A 26,478-nucleotide genomic window follows, 5' to 3' on the forward strand; every position below is an offset into this window, starting at 1 on the left:
GAGTTTGTGTCAAGGTTATAATCATGTAATCGTAACTATTACAAATATTTTTGTTAACTGAAATTAAATAAAAAATATTAGGTGAAAACCCTAAACTAAATGGAAATTTGAAAGTTCAAGTTCAAAAACCGTACATTGAACTAACAGTACAACGGACATAAAAATAAACTTAATAATATAAAAAAAAAATACTAAAAAAAATTTAAATGTAAAAATATTAAAATAAAAACTAAAAATATAAAAATTAAAGCTAATTCAAAATAAAAATGTCTTAGTATGTTAACAATCCTAAAATAACACTGGTGCAGGTCTTATGTTAGACACGGTGTTAAAAAATGTAGGTCATGTTTCCACACTTGCCAGGTTGCACAAACATTCTTGAATTAAGAGTAAATGCTTTTGAACGAGGCAAAAATAAACTCATTGTAATGGGGAATTTCTCATGCTCTGTGTCGTAAACTGAAAGAAGTCTCTTATGCTCACTGAGGGAGCATTTATTTGACCAAAAATACAGTTAAAAACAGCAATATTATGAAATATTATATATTATATATACTTTTTATATTTGAATATATTTGAATATGTAATTTATTCCTGTGATGCAAAGCTGAATTTTCAGCATCATTACTCCAGTCTTCAGTGTCACATGATCCTTAAGAAATTATTCTTATATGCTGATTTACTTATTATATTTCTTATAATAAACAACATTGAAAACAAGTCTGAACTGTCACTTTTGCTTCAACACGTTTAAACCATGGAAAATCTTTCTACTGTACATCTGTTGTTTTTTGTGAAAAATAGAAATATTCTTACTCCACGTCACGTTTCCTAATCGTCTTTCCAGAGCCAAAGACTTCTGCAACCCGTGACACAATGGGGTCATAGTTCATACTGGCCACAGCCACCACCTCCTCACTCCTGTAATCACCGCAGATTAAACACAGAACACACACAGCTTGCATCAGAAATACTGTAAGAACTCAATATTAGTAAGCTCTGCTACAACAGCAATAATGTAGTGTAATATTAAATACTCCTATAATTCATATAATAATACATTTTCTGAAGTAAACTGAATCGTGCTTGTCTATGCAAGACCCACAGTCACAATGTAAGTAGTTGCCAGGTCATTTCTAAGCAGTTGCTAAGGTGTTCTGAGTGTGTTTAGAGGAATGGAATAAATACTATGGAAGTCAATGGCTACCAGCAACTGTTTGGTTATTAACATTCTTCAAAGTGTATTCTTTTGCGTTTAACATATTCTATATATTTATTCATTTAGGTTTTGATGGAACAACATGAGGTTAAGTAAAAGAAAAAATGTTGATTTTTTTTTTTTTTTTTGGTGAACTGTCCCTTTAAGTATGTTGCAGTGTGTTTGCATAAAACACCAACTCTATATAAGCAATTATAACCAGTGTTGCCAAGTCAGCAGTTTTCCCGCGGAATTGGGTAACTTTAACACTGTTGCAGCGGATTGTTTTTCATGTACGTGGGTTGAAGCGACCCCAAAAACGTGATATTTAGCCCCTAAAATGCGAATTTTACCAGTGGAACCCCGCCAAAAATGTGTATTTTATCCCCCAGAACACAATTTTTTATCGGGGGACCTCCTCGAAATGCAATTGGGCTAGTTAAGTAGCATAGCAATTGGGCGGATTTTGTTGTGAAAACCTGGCAACCCTGATTATAACAGTGATATTTGCCTTAGCAACCGAAGCCCAATAAATCTGGTTATTATTTTGATCTATTTCTTTCATCTGTGATATTTAAATATTTTTTCACTTTGATTTTATTAATTTCACTTTCTAGCAGCTGGAGATTCATTACCACAGCAGCCCAAGAGACCGGAAGTCTTTAAGGCCAGTTTCAGAAATAAGAATAATGCAGTTATGATAGTAGATTATATAAATTGTACAGATATTGTACAGATTGTGTCTTTTTAAAAAAACATAACCCCATAATCTTTGCAATGATTAACATAATTAGCAATACAGAAATTATAGTTCAGTCCCTGCAACTCATTTTTAATCAGAAACTCAGTTACTTAAAACTTTTGTTTAGTTCTTTCTGATTATTTTTATTGTGTAAAATATTACTTAGTTCAGTTCCTGCCACTCCTTTTTTTAAGTGTATATATATATATTATTTTTATATTATTATTTTTAAGTACTTTGATCAGTTACATCAATAAAACGACATGATTAATTCATAATTGTATGAACCCCATTTAATCTGACTACATACTGTTGTTTTATTAAATTACAAAACAATTAGAATAAAACAAAACAATAAAAATATATGATTATTGCAATATTATAGTACCATAAAATAAAAAATGAGTACTTCATAATAATATATAACAATATAATCATTTCCTTATTTAAGTTAGAAATTATTTTTGATGCGATCATTTTAATAATTATAAATGCCTGGCTCAAATTTAGAGAAATAGGAACCAAATCAACTCACTTTGTGTAGAATGCCACAAATTTCAGCTCGTCCAAATCTCCCTGGATGACGACATCATCAAAGCCGTCTCCATAACCTGACAATAAGATTAAAAGCACTTGTGATGCATCAGAGGAGCACTGACGTGAAACTACGTCAGTCATTCACTCAATCTAAATTAAGTGTGGTGCTTTTTTGTTCATGTTTATTTTTAGTGCTAGACGTTTGTCCTTACCTGCATATCGTATGCTTTTCCCAAACATTGCTGTCCAAAAATAAGGCACCGTTTTAATGTCTGAAGCCTTTCCCATCATGCTAAGGGCAGCCACTCTGCCTGTGGTGAAAGACCATGTAAAAATGTTAAAAATTAATTATTACTTATTATTTATAAAAAATGGCATCTTTGTCATAAGCACATGAATACATCCCAATGGGCTACAGGTCTTACCGTGTACGTGAGCCATTTGCCAGTGGGGTATGTTCACCTTCTTATTGCTACGTAAAGCTAGAGGAAATGTTACCACATCACCCCCAGCGAAGACACCGTCAATGTTCGTCTGCATGGTCTGAAAGGGTTAAAGGTATATGTTACACTTTGTACTGTAGCTTGTCCTTTGTAGTTTATTATCATAAAATACTCAAGGTCAACGTACTAAAACAACAAATTATTACTGATACAATAGACACAAGCATGGGCAGATTAGCACAGGTTGCAGAAACACACATGTTCTGAATGGCAACAGATATTAATGTGCTAAGATGCATTTGTAAAGTACATATGGAACAGCAGTGCAGAAAGACTGAACCTTATTGACTGGGATGAATCCTTTGGAGTCCATGTGCACTCCGCTCTGCTTCAGGAATGCTGTGGCTGGACTGGAACCTAAACACACACACACACACTTATAATCAGGTCCCCAGAACAAATTTTTATTTTACATTGGGGCATGTTGTCACATGTGTTTTAAATCTTTGCTTTGCTTCATGAATCGTTTTGTATTTCACAAATGATTTACTGTTTTAATCTTGCTGAAAAGCCTAGTTAATTGCAAGTTTAGTATTGTGACAACATACCCCACTATGTTCAGTTCAGACTATGTTCATATATTACATTTACACACAAACACACACACACACACACACACACACACACACACACATACACATATACACACACACACACATATATATATATATATATATATATATATATATATATGCTACTGTCTGGGGTTTGGGGTCAGATTTTTTTTTTTTAGGAAATTAATACTTTTATTTAGTAAGGATGTGTTGAATTGGTCAAAAGTGACAGTTAAGATTTTAGAATGTTACAGATTTTTTCTATTTCAAATCAATGAACATTCTATTCAACAAAGAATCACAGAAATAAATTACATTTTAAAATATATTAAAATAGAAAAGTTATTTTAAATAGTAAAATTATATTCACAAAATTACTGTTTCTATTATAATTTGATCAAACAAATGCTGCATTAGTGAGCAAAAGAGACTTGTTTCTAAAACCTTAAAAATTTATATTTAATATTTATTATTTATTTTTGTAGCCAAGACTACAATGAGACTTGAAAATGGGAAAGTGAGAGAAAATATGAGAAGCCAAATTTCAGTAATCACACAGACTCACCTATGCCAATAACACAGACGTCAGCTCTTAAGACTTTGCCACTTTTTAGAACCACTTCTTTTAACTATTGAAAAAAAAAAAAAAAAAAAAAAAAAAAAATCAGTTTAACATTTACGTCATAGTTGCCAATTTTCTTACCACCATGACTTATAATACAGTGTACAAATCTCATTATGTTATTTCTTTAGGAATAAATATTTATCAAAGTGTAAATTCATAATAGATCACAATTCAGCTTATTCTCAATTATATATTTACTTTGCTGACTGTGTGCTCACTTGTGTTACGAGTTCTGGCCTTTTAGCCCAGGGCCAATCTATTATTGCAAAAGCCGTGTTTGAAAATATTCAAAGCTAAGCAGTGCTACTGTGAGAGCAGATGTAATTAATCACTCTACAGGAATGAGAGAAAGAGAGGGACAGAGAGAGAGAGAGACAGCCCTACACTTCACTGAACTCTTGTTTCTCTCACTTTCATGATACCTGTCCATTATGCCCTCGCATCTCCCACACTTCGTTCAACATGTAGAACTTCACCCTGTTTGACTCGAACAGCTGAAGATAGAAACAAAATTAAATAATTAAATTAGAGAAATACTGCGTGAATATAGGTTTAATGTGGTTACAGCAAGGGATTATATACAGTCAGCAAATCATTTTTTCCCTGTCAGAGTTTATTATGTAAGAAGGGAAAGACAGAGAGATAAGAGAGGCGTGAAACTAGCATGAAACAGCAATGAGGGAAATTAGTGGTCAAGGGCAAACACTTAGTATATAGTTAAATGTCATACACACTCTTTTTTTAATTTAAATTGTATTTATTTAAACATGCTTAGCTTATAAAATTGGTTAAATTAATGCCAAAGCAAATGCAACTGATTTAACATATTGTCAAAACGTAATAATTTTTTTAACATATCTACTCAGAATATATACACCAGAGGCCAAAAATAGGAAATATTTTATTTCTAAATGTTACTTCTAATTCTCTCTTTTTATTTCTAATTTCTAATTTATCATTTTGTTTTATTTTTTTATTTTTTTTTGCATTGAAATATAGAGAATACAGTGCCTTGCGAACGTACCATTATGGTGTATAGAGTGTAGATTGATGTGGAAAAAAGTCATTTAAAGCAGTTTAACATAAGGCAGCAACATATCAAAACATGAAGGGGTATGAATACTTACGCAAGGCACTGTTTAATTGAATTTGATTTTAAAAAAAATACAATATAGCTGGGTATAATGTAAACATGACCCTCAATGAAATTTGATTTTTGAACCTTCATATACAAAAAAAGTTTGGGTACCTCTGATGTACACCATTTAATGATTATTTAATGCTTAAACCTTAATATATATATTTTTATTTCATTCTATATATAGTTATTTTCTGTCACCTTCATCAAGGCTTTTCCCACTTTCTCTCCAAATGCTTTACGGAATGGCACGGCCTCTATGCCGATCACAGACACTGAGTGAGCCTTATCTGTGAGAGCTGCGGCCACCTCCATACCTGAACACAGGACAGTGCATATAATCATTATCAGAGGCTCCAAAGATATATGGACACTATGGATATATGGAAAATATATGGTATAATGATACATCTAATGCAGTTACACAGATTCATTTTAAATTGTGGCTTAAGCATCTTAACACTTTTTGGAGCTATTAATTAACTACATATTGTTTATATACAGTGTATGTTATATTTAAAGTATGTTTTTAATTTTAATAGGGTTTTAAAAAATGACGGCATTCTTACTGCTGGCAAGTGTCGCGATGCTGTTTGCATCTTCTGGTGTTCTGAGGTGAAAAACATTTCCCACGTCTTTGCCTTTGTAGCTCAGAGGTTTGGGTCTGTAAAACTTTTGGTTTTTTGATTAGATTTTTATTTCTGTAATATTTGAATTTGTTGATTTGAGTTTTTTTTATTGCATTATTTGTTATTGTTTTTTTTTTTTTTAATAGTTTTGTTTTTGTTCAGTGTTGTGATCAATGCATTGCACCCTTGCTGGATAAAAGTATTAATTTCTTTAAAAAATAAAAAGAAATCTTACTGACCATAAACTTTTGAATGCGGATCATTTGGTAACTGTAGTTATGTTTACCTGCTCCCTGTGGCAATGAAGAGTTTTCGATACTCTATTTTAAAACCATCCCGAAATGTCACAGTCCGTGTCTTCACATCCACAGAGACAGCCTGTGAAGAAACATATGGCGATTTTCAGTGTCATTTCAGTAACGGTACCAAAAATATCATAGAATACTTGGAGTTGTTTCAATACCATAGTATTTCCATCTGATCACTGTATTATGGTACCACCACAGTACTTTGTAATAGTTAAAAGACACAGAATCACATTTCTAAGTGTTTTTACTATGTGATTGGATTAATGTGCAATTTTAAGGTTAAGTTTTGTAATGTTTTTATGTAAAAGTTTATATGTGTTTTACGTTTTGTAGTAGTTAAATTAGAGATTTTGGTTTTGGTGTGCTGTGCTCTCTAAACACTGAAAAAAGAGGGATGGGCATCAAATCAATATTATATTGAATGAATTTTAGCACACGTGTGGTCAAATTAAAATCTTCTGTTGGAAAAGCAGTCTTATATTAATTTGATATCGTAAAACTTTGTTACCACACTGTTCTATAGACTGTTCTGTGTACAAACCTTACTCAGTTTAGGCCTGTCGTAAGGCAGATGTTTGTCCATGGTGCACATGACTATACGGTCAGTGAAACCCTCCTGCCTCAGAGTCTCAGCGCACACCAGACCAGCAGGACCTGAGTGAGAACATCAACAGAGGTCAAGAGGAGCATTGTAAGGTGGCACCTTCATCTTGAACATTAATTTCAGAGGCAGGAAATTATTTAATGAAATGGATAACAGTAATTTGTGATGGCATATTAAAGTACATTTGTACATTATCCAGTTTCATCATCCACAATTAAACAGATAATAGGTTTTATCAGACTTGAAATAGTTAACTATGGGTCATACTAAACCTGGGCTTAACAATTAATTAATTAATGGGTATTCAATTCACTTTGTATGGTCAAAACCCCTGGGTTAACATATTCATATTCTATATATTGCTGTCTGCATTATCAAGTTTTCCTTTAAGTGCACTTTTTGGACTTTAAAGGTAAGAATAAAACAGTCTTCACTTCAATTAACCTGTTTTCCGCCACCATTTAAGATATTACTTTTAAATTTCTTATTAAAATGCTTTTTTTCATTTAATGTATTAAGGGTGTTTTCACACTGGGGTTCGGTTAATTTGGTCTTGACCAAGGGCAACAAATTATACATTGTAGCATTTTCCTGCCATTTTAAAGCACTTTTAAAGGAGGCACATGATTGCGTGACATAGATGTAATATTTTAACACAGTATGGTTTCATACTGTAGTCTACACGAAATAGTCCAACTCTAACTGAAAGTGATAAAAAGTGGATAAAAAAAAGCAAAAATGGGGTATAGAAGAACTATGATAACCCGGGCAGGCGCAGGGTGAAAAGCCCTAAAATAGTTCATTAGCTGCTGCAAAGAAACAAGTTAAAGGGATAGTTCACCCAAAAATGAAAATTTGATGTTTATCTGCTTACCCCCAAAGCATCCCAGATGTAGGTGACTTTTGGCGCTTTTCCACTGCGTGGTACAACTCGGCTCGGCACGGCTCGGCTCAGCACGGTTTGCATTTCCACTGCAATTTAGTATCGCTTTAGAGTAGGCGGGATTATTCACATGTCGTTATAGTTGCGCTGCTTCTACTGCCACGACTCCTAAAAAAAAGTTGCTGGATCCACTCTACTATCAACGAGAGGAACGTCTGTACTTCCGCAACAGACAATGAAACTTTTTGGTTGTTAAAAAAAGTTGCGCTCGTTCATAACAGTTGTGTTCGACCCTTCGCTGGCTGTGCTGATTTAAATCTAGCAGTTCTGTTGTGTTTGTGTCACAAGTTTAGTGACCAAGGTAGTGACAATTCTCTCTGGCCAATCCGTGATCAGCAGAGTTTACACATCACGTTTTAGTAATGGTACAGTTCACTTGGAACCTTAACCAAGGTGGTACTAAAAAAGTACCAGGTACCAAGTACTGTACCCAGTGGAAAACCCCCCAAAAGTGAACCGTGCCATGCCGTACCATGCAGTGGAAAAGCACCATTTGTTTCTTCAGTAGAACACAAACAGAGATTTTTAACTCAAATGCTGCAGTCTGTCAGGCGTATAATGTAAATGGATGGGAATCAAGGCTTTGAGAGTCATAAAACATACACAAACAAAACCAAATTAAACCCTGTGGCTCATTATGATACATTCAGACACAAAACGATCGGTCTGTGCAAGAAACTGAACAGTATTTATATAGTTTTTTACCTCTGATTTTCACCGCAATGTCTGAACTGTCCTGAACACATTCGTGTCGTCTTCTTCCCCACCTATCTCTCAAATGGACCATTGACACTATCTACAATCTCAATTAGGAGTGTCAATGGTCCATTTGAGAGATAGGTGGTGGTAATGCACTTATAAGTCTGCGATCCGCCATCAAGCAAGAAGAAGAAGACGCCTCACGTGCAGGCTGATGAAGAAGACGTGAACGCGCTCAGGACAAAGGTAAAAAATTATATAAATACTGTTCAGTTTCTTGCACAGACTGATCATTTTGTGTCTTTACACATCAATGTATTATCACGAGCCGCAGTGTTTAATTTGGTTTTGTTTGTGTATGTTTTATGGTTCTCAAAGCCATGATTCCTATCCACTGACATTATACACCTGACAGACTGCAACAGTCTGAGTTAAAAATCTCCGTTTGTGTTCTACTGAAGAAACAAAGTCACCTTCATCTTGGATGCCCTGGGGGTAAGCAGATAAACATCAAATTTTAATTTTTGGGTGAAATATCCCTTTAACAAGAAGTTTAAGAACAAAGTGCAGTAAACGGTAAACCTGTTTGCACTACAAACTAGTGTGTTCATAATTAAGATAATACGTTAAAATAATATGGTAAGACACACCAGTTTGCAATATCAAGCAGCAAAACGAGCTGTTTTATACAGCTAAAAAAATAGCTAGAAGCAAATGACACCGGAAGCCAGACCCATTCAATTTACAAATGGCGCTCCCAGCCGCCCACTCTTACAGGGAAAATAAGGTTATAGACTATCAGAAAGCTATACATATAAGCTGTACTCAAAACATCAAGGGTGAATCCACTAAATATTAGACACGTTATTTCAATGCAAAAACTGTTTATTATTACCAGAAACCCTGTTTAACCTTGCACAGTGGCATGAGTATTTAAATTAAATCATTGTCATTCTTTACAGAGTAAATAATCTCTGCGTATATGGACTTATTATAGATTGAACCTTATTTAAAGAAAGACAGCACTATTTGCATGGCACAACTACTTATTAATAATTTTTTTTTTTTTTAGATAAATGTCTGTATGTTTTTTAAGGATTGAGATTTATTCTTGTAGATCAACACAGACAGTGTATGGAAATAAACAACACTACCTAGTGAATTCACCCCTATGTTAGTGCATTTTAGTCTCATTTTATAACATTATGGCTGCAACCTGATCCAATAATGAGAACATGGCTGAATCCAGTGCTGGAATTGATGACAGCTGAACATTTTGACATGGCCTTTGACCGCCGCTGAGTCTGAAGAGCCTGTCAGGAAACAGACGATCCCCCACATCACCATTTACAACTGCTGTTAAATATATCTCTCTTTACACACGTACTCCAGAGAAACAGAGACTTTTCACCTGCTTGTTTGCTCTTATTATCACCTTCTCCTTTTCGACTCTGACCTGAAATAGTGGGAAAAAATGAATTGACATGACAGATTATTACATAACAGAGGGATTACGGAAACACCCCCACTGCTTAGTAATGACACATACTGAGGTTTATTTTCTCTCCTCTGATGAACTCATATGTCTTTGGGGTGTATAAGGAATATATATTCCCTCTATGTCTTGTTGGGAATTTTTGGTTTTTTTTTGAATTTATTTTGTCTCTTTGTCTAGTTTTTTTTTTTTTTGTGTTCATTTTGGGGCGAAAAATCATGATTCATCAACAAGTGCACACTTAAATTGTTTTCTAAATATTGGATCACATTTAAATCCGAGTCAAACTGCAAATGACTAGTTGGCATACAACATTTTTTAAGTAAATAAATAAATAAATATGTTTTTTATTATTATATGATAATTATATAAGATACTTATTTTGTATAAATCTATCAATAAATATCAATTTATTTATAAATAATAATAGTATTAATATATTAGGATTCATCAATAATTTCACACTTACATTGTTTAATAAATCACTAGCCAAACTCCTTGATGGTTTACAAATGTTTAGAAATAAATAAACACAAATTATTATTATTATTATTATTATAATTATTAACATATGCTAATATATTACAAATTATTCATTTTATATAAATAAATACATATTTCCTTATTTATTTGTTATATAATATATATATTTAATGAATCATCAATAAATTCTCACCTATTGTTTTCTAAATATGGATCAAATTTAAATAACTGCAAATAAACTAACATTACAAGCCAAACTCTTGGTAGGCTTAGGATAATTCTATACAAATAATATACATTATGTTATAAATAATTTATTTGTTTGCAAATCAATGCATTTTTTTTACAGTCCATAAGAACAATTGGACACAGTGAAAGTTCGGAGAGGAACTTCCGGAGAGGCTTAAGAGGAACGTGTGTTACCTGGAAGGTAGGCAAACTGTCTAGGCCAGGAAAATCCTCAATATCACCCGTAGTGATGTTAAAACATGCCCCATGCCATGGACATCGCACATGTCCTTTTGATAGCACACCTGGAGGAGATTGTTTTTAAATACAACATATTACTGAAAGAACAACCTGTTTTTGCTTTTTGTTATGTCTTATAGCACACTTATATTATTAGCAGTGTGTTATAAAATCCTCTGAGAGCTATTGGTATCCCAAGCTATGGAATGCAGAGGACCAGGAGCGCTCTACAGGATGTCCCTCACCTTTGACCAGTGGAGCACCGTAATGTGGGCACTTGTGTCCCATGGCAAAGAATTCTCCATGTTCCTTAATGAGCAGAGCACGACCTGCCCCCAAATCCACCTCACGCATTCTGCCAAACACAACACATCAGATCAGCACAGATTTAAGATCCAAAATTCAACCAAATAGATCCATTTAAAGGTTACAGCTGATGTAATTTATGTGCAACCAAGAGGGGGAAAACTGACATATATCAGCATTAAAAAACCTTTTTTTTTTTTGTGGTCTTTAATTCATGTTTTTTATCTTTGATCCCAATCCACATACTACTGTATTCTTAAAGTTTGGCAAAGTTAAATTTTTGCTGATATATGATATATTGATGATATCACTTTATGCTCATTGTCATATGCAGACTTTAGTCCAATAAATTGCTCTATAGAATGAGACGGTCCCTCCACCTAATACCAACTGCCACCAACTAGCAATAGTTTGTAGAAAACAAACTGTGGTTTTGCTGTATTCTGATGTAAACTAAAGGATAATAGCTCATTTACTGGCTCAACATCCTGTTTTGATAGGAAATAAATTAAAATAGCAAAAAAGACAGATTTAAGAAATCATTTAATTGATCATTTAAATCTTTTTTTCATTAGCTCTAAATATCACACAAATATGCACTCAAATATATAGGAACACGGCAATTCAGTATTGTATTGAAATGAAGAACTTACTGTCCATTCTCAAGGTCTTTTACATGGCAGACAGATGCTTCTATGTAATCTCTGTGTTTACGATGTGGCTGCAGTGTCATGGTGTCCTCGTCTGAACAGTGTCCCAGAGATCCGTTGAGTCTGCATTCTGAAAATGGACTGGCCTTTCCATTAAGAGACATCAGGTCCACCTCCTTCTCTTTGTCCAAAAGAGTGAGCTCAACTTTGACCTCTACTGCAAAAAAATAATAAGTACAAGAGACTGCCATCTTTAAATATGTTGCTGACAGTTTAGGAATTATTGTTGGTGTGAACAGGCCTTAAGACACTATAATGTCATGTGAAGTACATAACAAATACAGTGCTATTTCTGTGTAGAAATAGCATTCGGAGTTCAAACACAGCTTGGAGAAGAACATTGGAAGCTGAAGCACCATTTTAATGTACACAGTCTTTATAGAAAGCGATTGTGCAATGTGCTTCCACTGCAGTCCGGTCTTGCTCTAGCTTTCTCTCTAGACGGAAAAATGTGCTGAGGGCCTGCTTCTTATGCCTTAATCACACAGGAATTCACACCTGCTGAGTGAAGCTTAATTAAAATCAATGGAAAATCATGCAAGATGACTTGAGCCGGCAGAGGAAAGAAAAAGAAAGAAAACTCGCCTTCTCAGAGCTGGCTGCACATAATTTGTTTTCAGTGTCCGAATTAGGAAAATAACATCTGGCAGATTATTTAGTGAACCTGTGTATGTATAGGTTTCATTTTAATGAAACCACATTTTCATTACCGTTTCCTTATTCAGCCTACTAAAAAGTAGAAATCTGTGGTCATAACTGACAAGCATTAAATATAAAGATAAGGTGTTTAGACTATTTCAGCCAAAGGGCTTCATTTAAGCAATAGGTACAGTGTTCTATAATATCTACTGTCTAATAATTATTTTTCCTCCCATTCCCACTCTACCTAAAGGTAATCATTTTGATTTTAGTGACAGCTCAACAGACACTGGATTTGGAGTCAGCATACTGCTTCAAAATTAACAAAATAACAAATTGTAACAGGAATGGGTTTGAGTTAGTGATTCACAAAAAATGAGTCTATTTGTGCCTCATTTGTGTCCCCATAATAAAATTGAACAGGATTCAGAAATGTAGTCATGTTATTTGGTGGATTTAGTTTAGTGTGCAATGTGGAAAAAATATATTAAAAAATAAATTAAATAATTTATTTTCATCAGAATATTATCAGATTATTAACATTAATTTTAAAAATATTTAATTCCTCTTACATTTTTTTTCAACTCAGTTTTTCTGTGATGTATGGAACCTTGTTTCTGCCATGTGATTAAAAAAGGTATATTTGACTTTTTCTCTCACAATTCTGACTTTTTTTTTCTCGCAATGCTGAGTGCAATTGCGAAATGTGACCATGGACCACAAAACCAGTCATAAGTAGCACAGGTATATTTGTAGCAATAGCTAGTAATACATTGTGTGGGTCAACATTGTCAATTTTTCTTTTATACCAAAAATCATTAGGACGTTAAGTAAAGATCATGTTCCATGAAGATATTTTGTAAATTTCTTACCATAAATATATCAAAACTTAATTTTTGATTAGTAATATGCATTGCTAAGAACTTCATTTGGACAACTTTAAATGTGATCTTCTCAATATTTAGATTTTTTTTTGTTTGTTTTGGTCCAGGTGCTTTTTAATTTTTTCATCCCATGATGGAAACAGGCTTCTATAGCAATGGTTTGACATGTAATAAAAAAGTATTTTTTAAGTAAAAGTTTAAGTATATATATCAAATTATCATTTTATCCTATCATATTTAATCATATTAATGTAATCAAATCATAATAATATACAATACTGTTCAGACCTTTTTTGAATAATTTTTGAAAGAAGTGAACACAGTAAAGAGGAAGTTGTGGCCTAGTGGTTAGAGAGTTTGACTCCTAACCCTAAGGTTGTGGATTCGAGTCTCTTGCTGGCAATACCATGACTGAGGTGCCCTAGAGCAAGGCGCTGATCCCCCAACTGCTCCCTGGGCGCTGCAGCATAAATGGCTGCCCACTGCTCTGGGTGTGTGTTCACGGTGTGTGTGTGCACTTTGGATGGGTAAAATGCAGAGCACGAATTCTGAGTATGGGTCATCACTTGGCTGTATCTCACGTCACTTCACTTTATATTGTGAAATTATTATTACAATTTTTTTTTTTTTAATTTTTTTTATAAATGTTCAAATATAATTTATTCCTGTGATGGCAAAGCTGAATTTCAGCATCATCACTCCAGTCTTCAGTGTCACATGATCCTTCAGAAATCATTCTAATATGCTGATTTGCTGATTGCATCACCGAATAGATAGTCTTAGTCATTTCTTATGTAAGTTCCCAAGCACTGTGGCAGACTTCAAAAGGCCACAGTGTCACAGTCTAGCTCGGGCCATTCAGACTCTTTCTGTACCCTCTGAAATCCAACACCCACGGTCACACTTTCACAACTGAGTCTTTGGAGAGATATAAGTTGTTTCAGAGCCCCTCAGAACTACCCCCTTCCCCAGACGCCACAGAAGAGAAACAGCGATACATTGTGAAACATTCAAACCCAACTCATATTCCACTGTCTAATCCTCTTGAACACAGAACATTTAAGAGCATTAAAATTCCTCCTGCACTAAAGGAAAGCCACATCACAACAGCAGTCAGGGGCCACGTTAACTGACCTACATATAGGTGGAGACACAAGCGCAATTATTACAGGATTTAATCAACAGGGCGCACTACACAGACTAAGGGATTTCTACATAAGTGTGTTCATCACCTGGTTTGGGTTTGGAGAGGCATCCTCCCATGGTGGACCCGGAGTGAAGCCAGGTGGCCCGATGAGAGGGAAGCCCAGGGTGGGTGTTAGAAGGTCTGGGCCGATCAGACACACAGGGTGGGACGCTGGACCTGGATAAAGTAGAGGCAGCACTGCAGGGGGGATGTTTGGGCCTGTCGGGCCCACACGGCCATCTCAGAGATCAGCGACTGTACATTATACACAGCCTGAGAAAAGACAACATACAGAATAGACAACATATAATTGTTGTAAATCTAATTTAGATTCCTATTATTCACCGCTGCTTTGCTATCGTTGACCATTGTTTTGGGGGCTGAGGTGCTGGTGCCCCAAACTTGCTTAACCAGCAGGACTTTTTTTGACCAAACATCTTTATCAGGTTAGTTTTGCTGGTGAGCAAATCCACCTTACCAGGCAAATATCTGAATCAACATTCAAACTGCCCATTTATTTTCACTAATGTCAATTAAAATAGCTGACAAAAAGTGTCCACTGCACTAATCATGACTATTTTCAGACATCAGAACATAACATTTGTTTTCTAGCCCAGTTTGGACCACTTTTACCAACTTTGCATCAGGTGCATATGAATTCAGTACACAAAAGCATTGAAAATACATAGGTCTACTTTCTATTTTCTTTTTTACTATTAAATTTACTGATAAAAGTTTGAATTAAAATAAAAGGTCACTTTTTTGCAGTAAGGTCATGTGACTCAAGTTTGCTAAAGACTGGACTAACCTGTAAAAAAAATATAATAATAATGATAATAATAATAATAATTTGTGCTGTCAAATGATTATTCGTGATTAATCGCATCCAAAATAAAGGTTTTTGTTTACATAATATACAGTATATGTGTGTACTGTGTATATTTATTATGTATATATAAATACACACATATGCATGTTTATATATTAAATGTATTTATATATAATATAAATAATATAAATATATACATGTAAATTCATGTAAATATTTTCAAAATATATGTTTTATATGTGTGTATTTATATATACATAATAAATATACACAGTACACACACATATATTATGTAAACAAAAACTTTTATTTTGGATGTGATTAATCATGAGTAATCATTTGAGAGCACTAAAAATAATAAAATGTAAGTAAAATTAAATTAAATTAACTATGAGTGTCTTTTTAAAGTTTAAGACAAGGATGGAGGCAGAAAACAAATTCATGTCATTTGCACAAAGCATGAGTCTGATTTTAGAGTTTCATAGGTTAGGATACTTTTAATTAATTTATTTATTTATTTATTTATTTATTTATTTATTCTTTCATTTATTTATTCATTCTAGCCAAATTTGGACCAGTTTGTACATTCAAAGTTAAAATTCACTTGCATTTTGTCATTTAGCAGACACTTTCATCCAAAATAACTCAAAAATGAGGAAAATAGAAGCAATCAAAACCAACAAAAGCAACATTTTTTGGGGTTGGTGAAATAATAAAATTCAGTACACAAAGATGCTTCACTAGCTCCACTTTCATTTGCTACTGGCATGTTACTCAAAGTTTTAAATGTCATAAATCCATTTGGTCATTTTTGTACAGAATGGCCTGAAGATCATGTAACCCAAATTTGGCTAAGACTGGACATACTTTGCAGGTGCACAATATATATATATATATATATATATATATATATATATATATATATATATATATATATATATATATATATATATATATATATCTTACATACTGAGAGAGAGGGAGATTTATAGATATATGAACATTAAATTCCATAAAATAATAATGAAATAAAAAACATAAAGAAATTAAAATAAAATGAGTGACTTAAATTGGGATGTAGGCAGAAAACATTACCACTGAGTCATTGTCCATGACTAATTCGCCTGCCTCCCTTTGAATGTGCAGCTTTTCGGCTATTGCGCAAACAGTCTTCAGATGATTATGTCAAGGCTAATCAAATGCAAATGTTGTAAAAGTGTAGATGATGATGGGAACCCAGCCAGCCAACAAAATGAAACATTAAAGTCAAACTTCATATCAACTTTCTATCATTTTATTGCAAATAGCCCTTGGGTTCAATACCCTTGCTGCTTTAATATGATGCAAATCAAGAAAACTGCATGTTTGACATTAATCTATGATGCCTGTGTCCATGGTGAGCGGGACAGTGCATTCAGAAGCCCCTTTGGAGAAATGCAAGAATCCAGAGGTGGGGCAGGAACACAACTGGCCCGTTCAGAGAAAGTAATAGGCTACTAAGGGTCAAAGTGTAATGTTTGTGTTAAAATAAGTTCTCCTGTCCTAGTTTACTGCGACTAAAGATATATTTAAAGCAAAGAATATGATTAGACAAAGAAACAAAATTGTCAAAAACGAATATGTGTTTGCGCGTGTGTGGGAGAGAAAGAATAAGATCAGGAAGAACACAATGTGTGTGCTTACATATGCATGTGCATGCATCTTAAACACACCAACTCTAATTGTTCTCAGTTTTCCACTCAAATCTTGTTTCAGCTCTTTACCAGAGTTAACCATTACCTTCACTGACATATGTACTATACTGTCACTCTTTCATACTTAATACTGGAGAAGTGCTTGTATCACAGCCTTCAAAGTACTCTCTGTTTACCCACAACCTTTTTACTTTTTTCTGCTAGGGAGAACGGAACAGTCTTAAAAATAAAAATCACAGATATCAGCCTCACATAACTTGAGTTTAAATGCTTCAGCATCAGGGTCTTAGCTCAAGAGCCACTTGATATTCACATCACACCCAAAGGTCTGTGAAGTGGTGAGTAAAAAACAAAAGTTTGCCTTAATTAAGGAAAGGAAATGTTCCACAAACAAAACAGGAGCAGAAGCACCAAACTTTGGGAACCTTCAAAACACAAGCTTTGAGAGTTGTTACATAACCTATATTTAATGATCATCTGGTTATGGTGCACATTTTGAAGTAAATCACATAAAAATGTGAAAAAGAAACAGAATGAATAGTAATTACTCTCTTGGCACTAAATTCTCCTCTCATCTCTCTCAGAGCTCTGCCTTGTTTATGGTATTTAGAGATGCAGCATGAAAAACACATTTTTTTAACAATCCCAAAAGCATCACCAAAATGGACTGCCTGTAACAAACAGCAAAAAATAGACCGCCTCCCTCTTCCTGCTGGCAGAAAAGAGCCATTTCTGCTATTCCTGAAGAATTTATAAAAATCTCCATAGCAACTGTGAATCTGTCTATAGAAGCTTTGCACAAAGCATTATGGTTTATGACTTACATGAAGATAAATAGATAAAGTGGTAATTTTATTCCATCCTCTCTCTCATTCTTACCCCTGCCCTGTTACTATATATATTAAGAATATATTTATCCAATAATAAACCTACATCTTTGGGGAAGTCATGGCCTATTGGTTAGAGAGTTTGACTCCTAACCCTAAGGTTGTGTTCACTGCTGTGTGCACTTTGGATGGGTTAAATGCAAAGCCAAGTTCTGAGTATGGGTCACCATACTTGGCTATATGTCACTTTCTCACTAAAAGCTAGTACTATCCTGGTCACAGTTCACCCCAAAATCAAATGAAATACTTTAAGAAATTCAATTTTGAATAAAGAGAATTGTTTTTATGTAATTTTCTTATATTTTTACTACTGAAATCCAGTAATAAAAAAAATCTGTAATTTTTTTAATATATTAAAATCAGCAAATAAAGGCAGTATAACAAATACTATATATGAATAATAAATATATATATTTTTTTGTAAATGGAATGGGGTTTTATTGCATTACAGTAATGTTAAATAGAGAGGAAATCATGCTTAAGTGTCAAATTCAACAATGCAAAAAATTTTCTAACTGGCTTTACTCAAGCAAAATATGAGTCAGACATTTCCTTAATATATTGCAAAAGATTAATCCATTAATTTTCACTACCTTCCCTATATATATATATATATATATATATATATATATATATATATACACAGATATACTAAGAGTTATGTATATATATATATATATATATATATATATATATATATATATATATATATATATATATATATATATATATAGCAACATGGGTTATATAGGAGGTAAAAAAAAAAATACAGGTGCATTATTTCCACATATGAAAGAGGAAAATGAAATAAAGGGGACAACCAAAGAAAAGAGAAAAAAAATAAGAAGCAAAAATAATATCTTTAATATCTTAATTATTTCTTCTAGACTGCGGTTAGATTTTGGCTAAAAGCATCTGCTAAATGCATACATGTAAATGTCAGATTAAAAGAGACTTTTGTTTAATCTCACGTGTGCTTTATCAGACATCTCAGTATCTCAGATTGTGCTCAGATCTGCCAAGATACCAAATCAAATTTAGCCAAGATCAAATTATCTGCGTAATGATGCTTATATATAGCAATGAAAATCTATTGCTGTAATCTATTACTGGAAAGCTGGCATGAAACTCTATTGGGGAGCTGACATGCTGACATTACAGCAGTACCTAATATGCTGAACTTAATCTAAAACAGCATTTTTACAACTATATCATGCATGCCATTTTAAAAATCATATTCACTGAGAGGCTAATTAATTCATTAAATTAAAAATGTAAAATGTGAAATAATATTTTTTGTAAAATAATATTTATCACACCACAGGACTATGTAAAAATTAAACATTCAAGGTAAACAGGTGATTACAATGGTGAAAAAACTCAAATATATAGTTTGTTTTCATATTTCATATTCCCATTCATAAACACTAATGTTCCAAAGTTTGCTTAATCAAAAAATCTTGAAAAAAATGCATCAGTTTCCACAAAACATTAAGCAGCACAAGTGCTTTCAACATTGTAATAATAAAATGTTTCTTTAGCAGCAAATCAGCATATCTGAATGATTTCTAAAGTACTGTGTGACACTGAAGACTGGAGTAATGATGCTGAAAATTCAGCTTTGCATCACAGGAATAAATTACATTTTAAAACATATTAAAATAGAAACAACTTTTTTGAATTGTTTTTCAAAAAACACAATATTACTGTTTTTACTATGTTTTTGTTCAAATAATTGCAGCCTTGTTGAGCATAAAATACTTCTTTCAAAAACAGTAAAAAAATCTTTCTGACCCCAAATTCTTTAACAGTAGCATACATTATGACCCTAATACTGATGTTGTTCTCTTTCTGATGTTAATCTGTATGTCAAATATTGTCCCATTTGTCAGAATATGACAATAGTCCATAGTCCATTAAGTCTGAAGAGCTATGATCAGTAATATTTTCTTATAGCAGTGTTCAAGACAAACACTGTCTCCCTCAGGATCATTATTGATCCTGCAGACTTTTTCTACCCTTGCTGTTCCACCAAATCGTTCTGACAGTTGCAAGTTACAGCTATACTCACAACACTGCAATGTAGCAGCAAAGCTGGCCTAAGATTGCATTATAACAGCAGCTCTGGCCCACCATCTAAAGCCATTTCATTAAAACAAGCAACCCCATTCCAAACAAACAGCTTGCAAAAGCATTTTCTCTCCTCCTGAAAGCCTTAGGGAGACAACCTACACAAGCACAACTGTCCACAATCTGAGCAACGACTGACTGCCCTGGCCAATGACAAAAACAATATATGACAGTCAGTCACCTACTGTATGATCACGCCTGTCTCTCATCCATCCTTCTGTTCAGCTGCCGAGAACTGGAAATGACCTGTTATGTCATCCAGTGAATTTGAGTGAATGCTTTTCTAGACTTGTAAGGTTTGTCCCCTTCCCACACCCACAACGTACCCTCCACCAGCACACACACACACACATACACACACACACGTTATCACCTGGACTCTGACTGACACGCGAGGACAAAGGCAGCGCTACACAGTAATGTGTGTCCTACAGCCATGACATGAGCACTGGGTGCTTTTAGCAACTACGTAACTCCACAGATGGAAGCATGTGTCAGCAGTTAGACTGTAGATACATGACAGCACTGGTTTTATCACATGGTGTCAATCATTCATTCATTTACTCAAAAAACAATAAAAAAACACAGTGAACAACATAGCTGAGTGCCATCTGAGAACTAAAATTGCATTCAACTGAAATTAGAAGAAATTCATATACAATAAGAGTCATTTTTTACAATTTGCCAAGACAAACTTTCAATGATGGCTTGTCAAACCTTGTCTTGAAGTATAAACGTTTAAAAAGTTTTTTTTAATTTTAAATTTATACTCAAATTCAGAAAGGATGCATTAAATTTAACAAAAGTGACAGAAACAACATTTATAATGATACAAAAGATTTTGTTTTCAGATAAATGCTACTATTTTGCTCTTTTAATACATTTTTTATATCCTGAAAAAAAAGTATCATACTAATAAGCAATGTTTCTTAAGCACCAAATCAGCATATTAGGATAATTTCTGAAGGGTCATATGACACTGAAGACTGGAGTGCTGAAAATGTATTCTTGCATCACAGGAATAAATTAAATAATAAGTTAAAATAATTATTATAAATGTAATCATATTTGGCAATATTAAATGTAAGATACCTTTCAAAAACATTAAAAAAAAAATTTGAATGGTAGTGTAGGCCTACTTGATTTTTATATTATATACTTCTTTATATTTTCGAAATTATCTTTCATTTTATGCCTGCAGGGTGAAAGAACACTTAATTTCACAGAAACTATTACCTTTGTTGAATTCCTTTAAATTGTTCAATTAATTCAAATTCAGCTTCCTGGTGTGTGGCCACTTCAGGTACCTATGCAAAATACTCCTGTAAACGCTAACCAATAAAACAAAAAATGATAGATAAATAAAAAATAAAGCAATGAGACAAGTAAATGAAACTTTAGTTGCTCTCAGATTGTTCTCCTGAGAAAAAGACCCCAGTAATCAGTAAAGAAATTAATGTCTCAAACTGTGCCCAGCATTACCAAGATACCAAATTCTGAAATCACAAGTCATAAAATTCAAGAACTCCAACGTTTCTTATTAAATTCACCCAAGGTGACAGATCTTCTCAAAACCACCAAACAAGTAACCTCCACAAATGTCCCTTTGCAGTGATATTTTGAGTCTAAACTTGACTGGCAGATAACTTTTTACTGACCAGCATCTAAAAAAAAAAAATCCCTTGAGGTGAATTTGATGCTCAAACAGAAGACACTGGAGTCAATTCAAACCAAGATTGCAGAAGTTGTCGACAGTCCCAAAGTAAAAAGTGTCTTCTGGTTAAACATTAGGCCATTGCCCTGATCTCAAGAAGATAAAGTGTCTCCTGATCGAAGGGAGATAAATCAGAGTACGAACACTCACAACAAAGCAGAACCGCACCTAATGTTTGTGAGCATTCACCCTGCTCTCTCCTGTTCCATTCAATGATATCTGTCCTGTTTTATTCCACAACACAGTAAACCAGTTGCACTGCAGCCCAGCTGTTTGATAAACATGCAGTAGAAATACAGGCAAAGCATCACAGCATTGTTTGAGTGTTTACACCAGAACATTTACAAGTACCCTCAGTCAGGGATGCCATGTACTGTAAGCAGTTGTTGTTTTTAGCTGAATTGATGTGCTTTACAAGCAAACAATGACATGTTTGCAATAATTTAGAGACTTGCGTGTCAGGAAACACCAAACTGATTATATTGACTAATGATTCCTGATTATTATTAATGATGACCTGTGATTCACAGCTTCTGAATATTTCAGTGGTTCTCATTCCTATAAAATCACAAATATATTGCATTTATGACAGGGCGCTCATCTAATAATAATAATTAAAATGAATAATACAATAAAAAATAAAATAAAAATCTTTGCATTTTATCAGAAATTTATGGATTTGGCAAATGCTATTATCCAAAGCAACTTACGAAAGCAGAACAAAAGCAATTCGCCAAGGAGCCAGTAATATTCATAATAAATTTAGGAAGGTAAGGTCACAGATCTTTTCAGTAGCTGGTCCAGCACCTAAGGGCCCCCAGAGTCCACCCTTTTAAAGAACAATGTCCAAGCAATAAAAATTTCCTTGGTTAATCCCCAAAACTACAATAGCAGTCTTGAGTTGTAGTGAGATGTAAAGAGGCTTTTGTTTGACTTTAGTTTATCACTTCGAGCTGCCACGGGATTATTACAGTGCAAATGAAATTCAAATGTTGGCTTACAGCTAATCAGATTCCTCATTAGGAGCTCTGAAAAGAAGAAACCATCAAACATCATGACCTGATAGTGGCCTTCTGACGTCTTCTGATACTTGACATTTGATGTGTTTTGCATGCTCCTTGAATTCTGCTGAAAGTAGTGTGACTTGCTGTAAGCCTTTTCCATAATCAGAAGTTCACTGAAGTTCAGCACTGATCTGGCTGTGGAATTTAGATGCTAACCTTTAGTACATTGTGGGTTAAGGCACATAGCTGTTACTAGCACATTTACTTTAACAGTCAAAGCAAATGGGGTTTGAAAAGTATTGGGTCAAAATGTTTAAATGCACCATACAGAAAATACATTCTTTCTATATATTTTTTTTATTATTATAAACCACTGGGAAACAAACAGATTACAATTTGCAATTTAAGACTGAACATTCATGGAAGAAATCTTGATATATCCTAAGGATTCTTTCAGAATTCTTCAAGATTTTGTTATAGTGTAAAGCTCAGAAATACTTTCACATCTCTCACATATTGGAGTAGAATTTTCTTTAAAACAGAAATAGCTAGTAAATTTTACAAATAATTAGAAACAAATGACAAGTAACACATTAACATGACATTTTGAAGTACACAGTCTATTGTTGTATAATTTGTAAAAATAATTGGTGTATAAAGCATTTTCACTTAGAAATTGCTAGCAAATTTCATAAATAATTATGGCAAATGGAAAGTAACACATTTAATTAAATGTGAAATTTTAAAGTATAAAGAATGAAATTATAATCATACTTGTTAAACATACTCCAGTAATCATTATTTACAACTTCAAAAATCATCTGTTTTTTAAGACACACACACACACACAACACACACAAACATATATATATATATATTATATATATATATATATATATATTATATATATATATCTATATATATATAGTGCCTTGCGAAAGTATTCAAACCCATTAATTTTTTCACGTTTTATATTGCAGCCTTATGTTAAACTGCTTTAAATTCCTTTTTTTCCCACATCAGTCTTCACTCCATACACCATAATGACAAAGCAGATAACAGGTTTTTAACATCTTTGCAAATTTATTAAAGATGATAAAATTAATTGATTGATTTGATTGAATTATTATTATTTTGTGGTGTTGTTGTTTTTTTGATGAGGATTATTCATTTTAACAGCATTTATTCTAACAGCTGAAAATGCAAATTAGAGCAAAGACCAAGTCCTGAGGTAAAAAAAAAAAAAAAACCTGCCTGTTGAGCTTAGAAAAATGATTGCGTCAAGCCACACATCTGGGGAAGAGTTCAGAAAAAATTCTGCTGCATTGAAGGTTCACAGAAGCATGTAACCTTTATGTATCCGTAATGGAAGATGTTTGGAACAATCAGGACTCTTCCATGAGCAGGCCTCCTGACCAAACTGATTAATTGATGGAGAAGGGCTTTATTTAGAGTGGTGACCAAGAAGCTGATGGTCTCTCTAGTTGAGCTCCATGATCATATGTGGAGATAGGAGAACTCTACAGAAGGACAAACATCACTGTAGCACTTCACTGATCTAGTCTTTATGACGGTGTGGCCAAACTCAATTGTCTCCTCAGTGAAGACACATAAAAACATACTTGGAATTTGCAAAAAGGCACCTACAGGACCCTCAGACTGTAAGAAACAAGATTCTCTGGTCTGATGAATTCATCATGTTCAGCTGCAGGGACTGATGGACTTGTCAGAGTAGAAGAAAAGCTCAATGCACCAAAATATTGAGATAGCCTTAAAGAAAACCCAGTCCAGAGCATTCAGGACCTCAGACCGGACAGAAGGTTCACCTTCCAACAGGACAGTGACCCTAAGCATACAGCAAGAGTGGCTTATAGACAAACTCTGTGAATGTCCTTGAGTGGCCCAGTTACAGCCTGAGCTTGAACCCAATCAAATATTTCTGGAGAAACCTGAAAATGTGTGTTTGCCCCCATCCAACCTGACAGAGCTTGAGAGGTGAAGAGGTGAGGTGAAGAATGGCAGATAACTGCCAAATGCTGATGTGCAAAGCTTGTTGCATCACACCCAAAAATACTTGAGGCTGTAAAGGTGCTTTAGCTAAGTACTGAGTTAAGGGTTTGAATACTTATGCAATGTACTTATTTCAGTTTTTTTATTTTTTATAAATTTACAAAGTTGTGACAGTTCGGTTTTTGTTTTGCCATTATGGTGTATGAAGTGTAGATTGATGTGAAATAAAAAGTTATTTATTAAAGCAGTTTAATATAGGGCTGCAAAATAAAACGCAAAAAATAAATAAATAAATATTGAAATACTTTCACAAGGCACTGTGTATACAGATTGCACTCACAAAGAGTAATATCTCTAGATTAAATCTGAATATAATAGCCTAAATATAAATGTAAATTAAAAGTAAAACTGACTATAGAAATTTCCAAATTTCCACAACTTTCAAGAAAAAGTATGCCTTTTCCATGCCTGGAAATCATAATTTTAAAATTCCTTAAAACATTTCTCACTGTGAAACAAATGAATAACCCCAGCCCCCCTCCCCCTTCTTTTGTCTTTTTTTTTTTTTTCTACTGCAAAATATGACATTTAATTGAATGTTACATGCCATTTGTTTGTGAAATTTATTATAAATTTCAGAGTAAAAACTGTTTCTAAACTTGTTTTTCAGTGTAGAAAGAAAAGCTGAGATAGACGGATTGACTGATGTTGAGATACAGTAGATGGAGAGAACTAAAGTTTACATAAGTTCATCCATCATCTGATATCTCAATGCACCACTATAATACTCCAACGTTAGGACCTCACATCTGCACCAATCTTTTCTGTGTAAAATTCAGCCTCAGATGTCACGTATGGAGCTTTCTTTTATCTTATCTGCTAGCAGAAGTTCATTAAATCTGATAAGACACTGTTCCATGCTCTTGCAGATTACAATCTGAATTGCATAACATTGCCAAACTGAGAGTTAATGATCTCTACTCACCTGGTCCAGTCTAAATCAGGTGTGCTCAGAGTTTTCTGCATAAGGCCAGAGATGTGGAAGCCGTTGAAATCTCGTTAGGTATTTCAAGTCCGATGCTATCTGTGGAGCTGGATTGGTGTTATTCCTCTTTCCTATGGAGAATTCCAGAGTGCAGCACTCTCCTCTCTTGCCTCCTCCTCACGCTTTTACTGCAGTAGCCCAAGATCAAGGCACAGTCCCACCACAAATCTCTGACACACACACACACACACCAGAAAGCAGAGGCGCTTGTAAGAACTGCTCTCTCTTACTCTTTCTCTGCTTTTGTGCTTGTCTTTCATAAACACCCTCTCTTTTTACCCCCTTCTTTCTTTTTTACTCACTCCTGCTCTCTCTCTCTTTCTCTCTCTCTCTCTCTCTCTCTGGCGGAGGTTGGGGTTGCAGCAGCGGGACTCTTGCCAGTAACTCAGCTGTATGCAGTATTGATGGAGTTGCTCAGGGATGCTAACACAGCATGAATTTTCCCAGCGCTCCACTTTCCCTTTCACTGTTCACCCCTCCTGTACCTCTGTTGCTCCTTTTTGTCACTCCCCCA

At 34.0% G+C, this 26,478-nt stretch overlaps 1 protein-coding gene across 1 annotated transcript; it reads right to left on the reverse strand.

Annotated features, from left to right (window-relative positions):
• Positions 1 to 778: 778 nt before the first annotated feature.
• On the reverse strand, positions 779 to 26,273 carry LOC109068163 (apoptosis-inducing factor 3). Its single transcript, XM_042753000.1, is given in 19 exon segments — positions 779 to 921; positions 2,476 to 2,551; positions 2,690 to 2,788; positions 2,903 to 3,020; positions 3,261 to 3,337; positions 4,100 to 4,163; positions 4,582 to 4,653; positions 5,499 to 5,651; positions 5,856 to 5,961; positions 6,213 to 6,366; positions 6,590 to 6,614; positions 6,776 to 6,888; positions 9,697 to 9,793; positions 9,892 to 9,936; positions 10,882 to 10,991; positions 11,172 to 11,281; positions 11,886 to 12,099; positions 14,698 to 14,924; positions 25,905 to 26,273. Coding segments are annotated over 18 exon segments (1,773 nt in total). The 5' UTR covers positions 14,729 to 14,924; positions 25,905 to 26,273; the 3' UTR covers positions 779 to 812.
• Between the last annotated feature and the right edge of the window lie 205 nt (positions 26,274 to 26,478).

This window comes from Cyprinus carpio, chromosome A5, assembly GCF_018340385.1.
Source record: "Cyprinus carpio isolate SPL01 chromosome A5, ASM1834038v1, whole genome shotgun sequence".
NCBI lineage: Eukaryota > Metazoa > Chordata > Actinopteri > Cypriniformes > Cyprinidae > Cyprinus > Cyprinus carpio.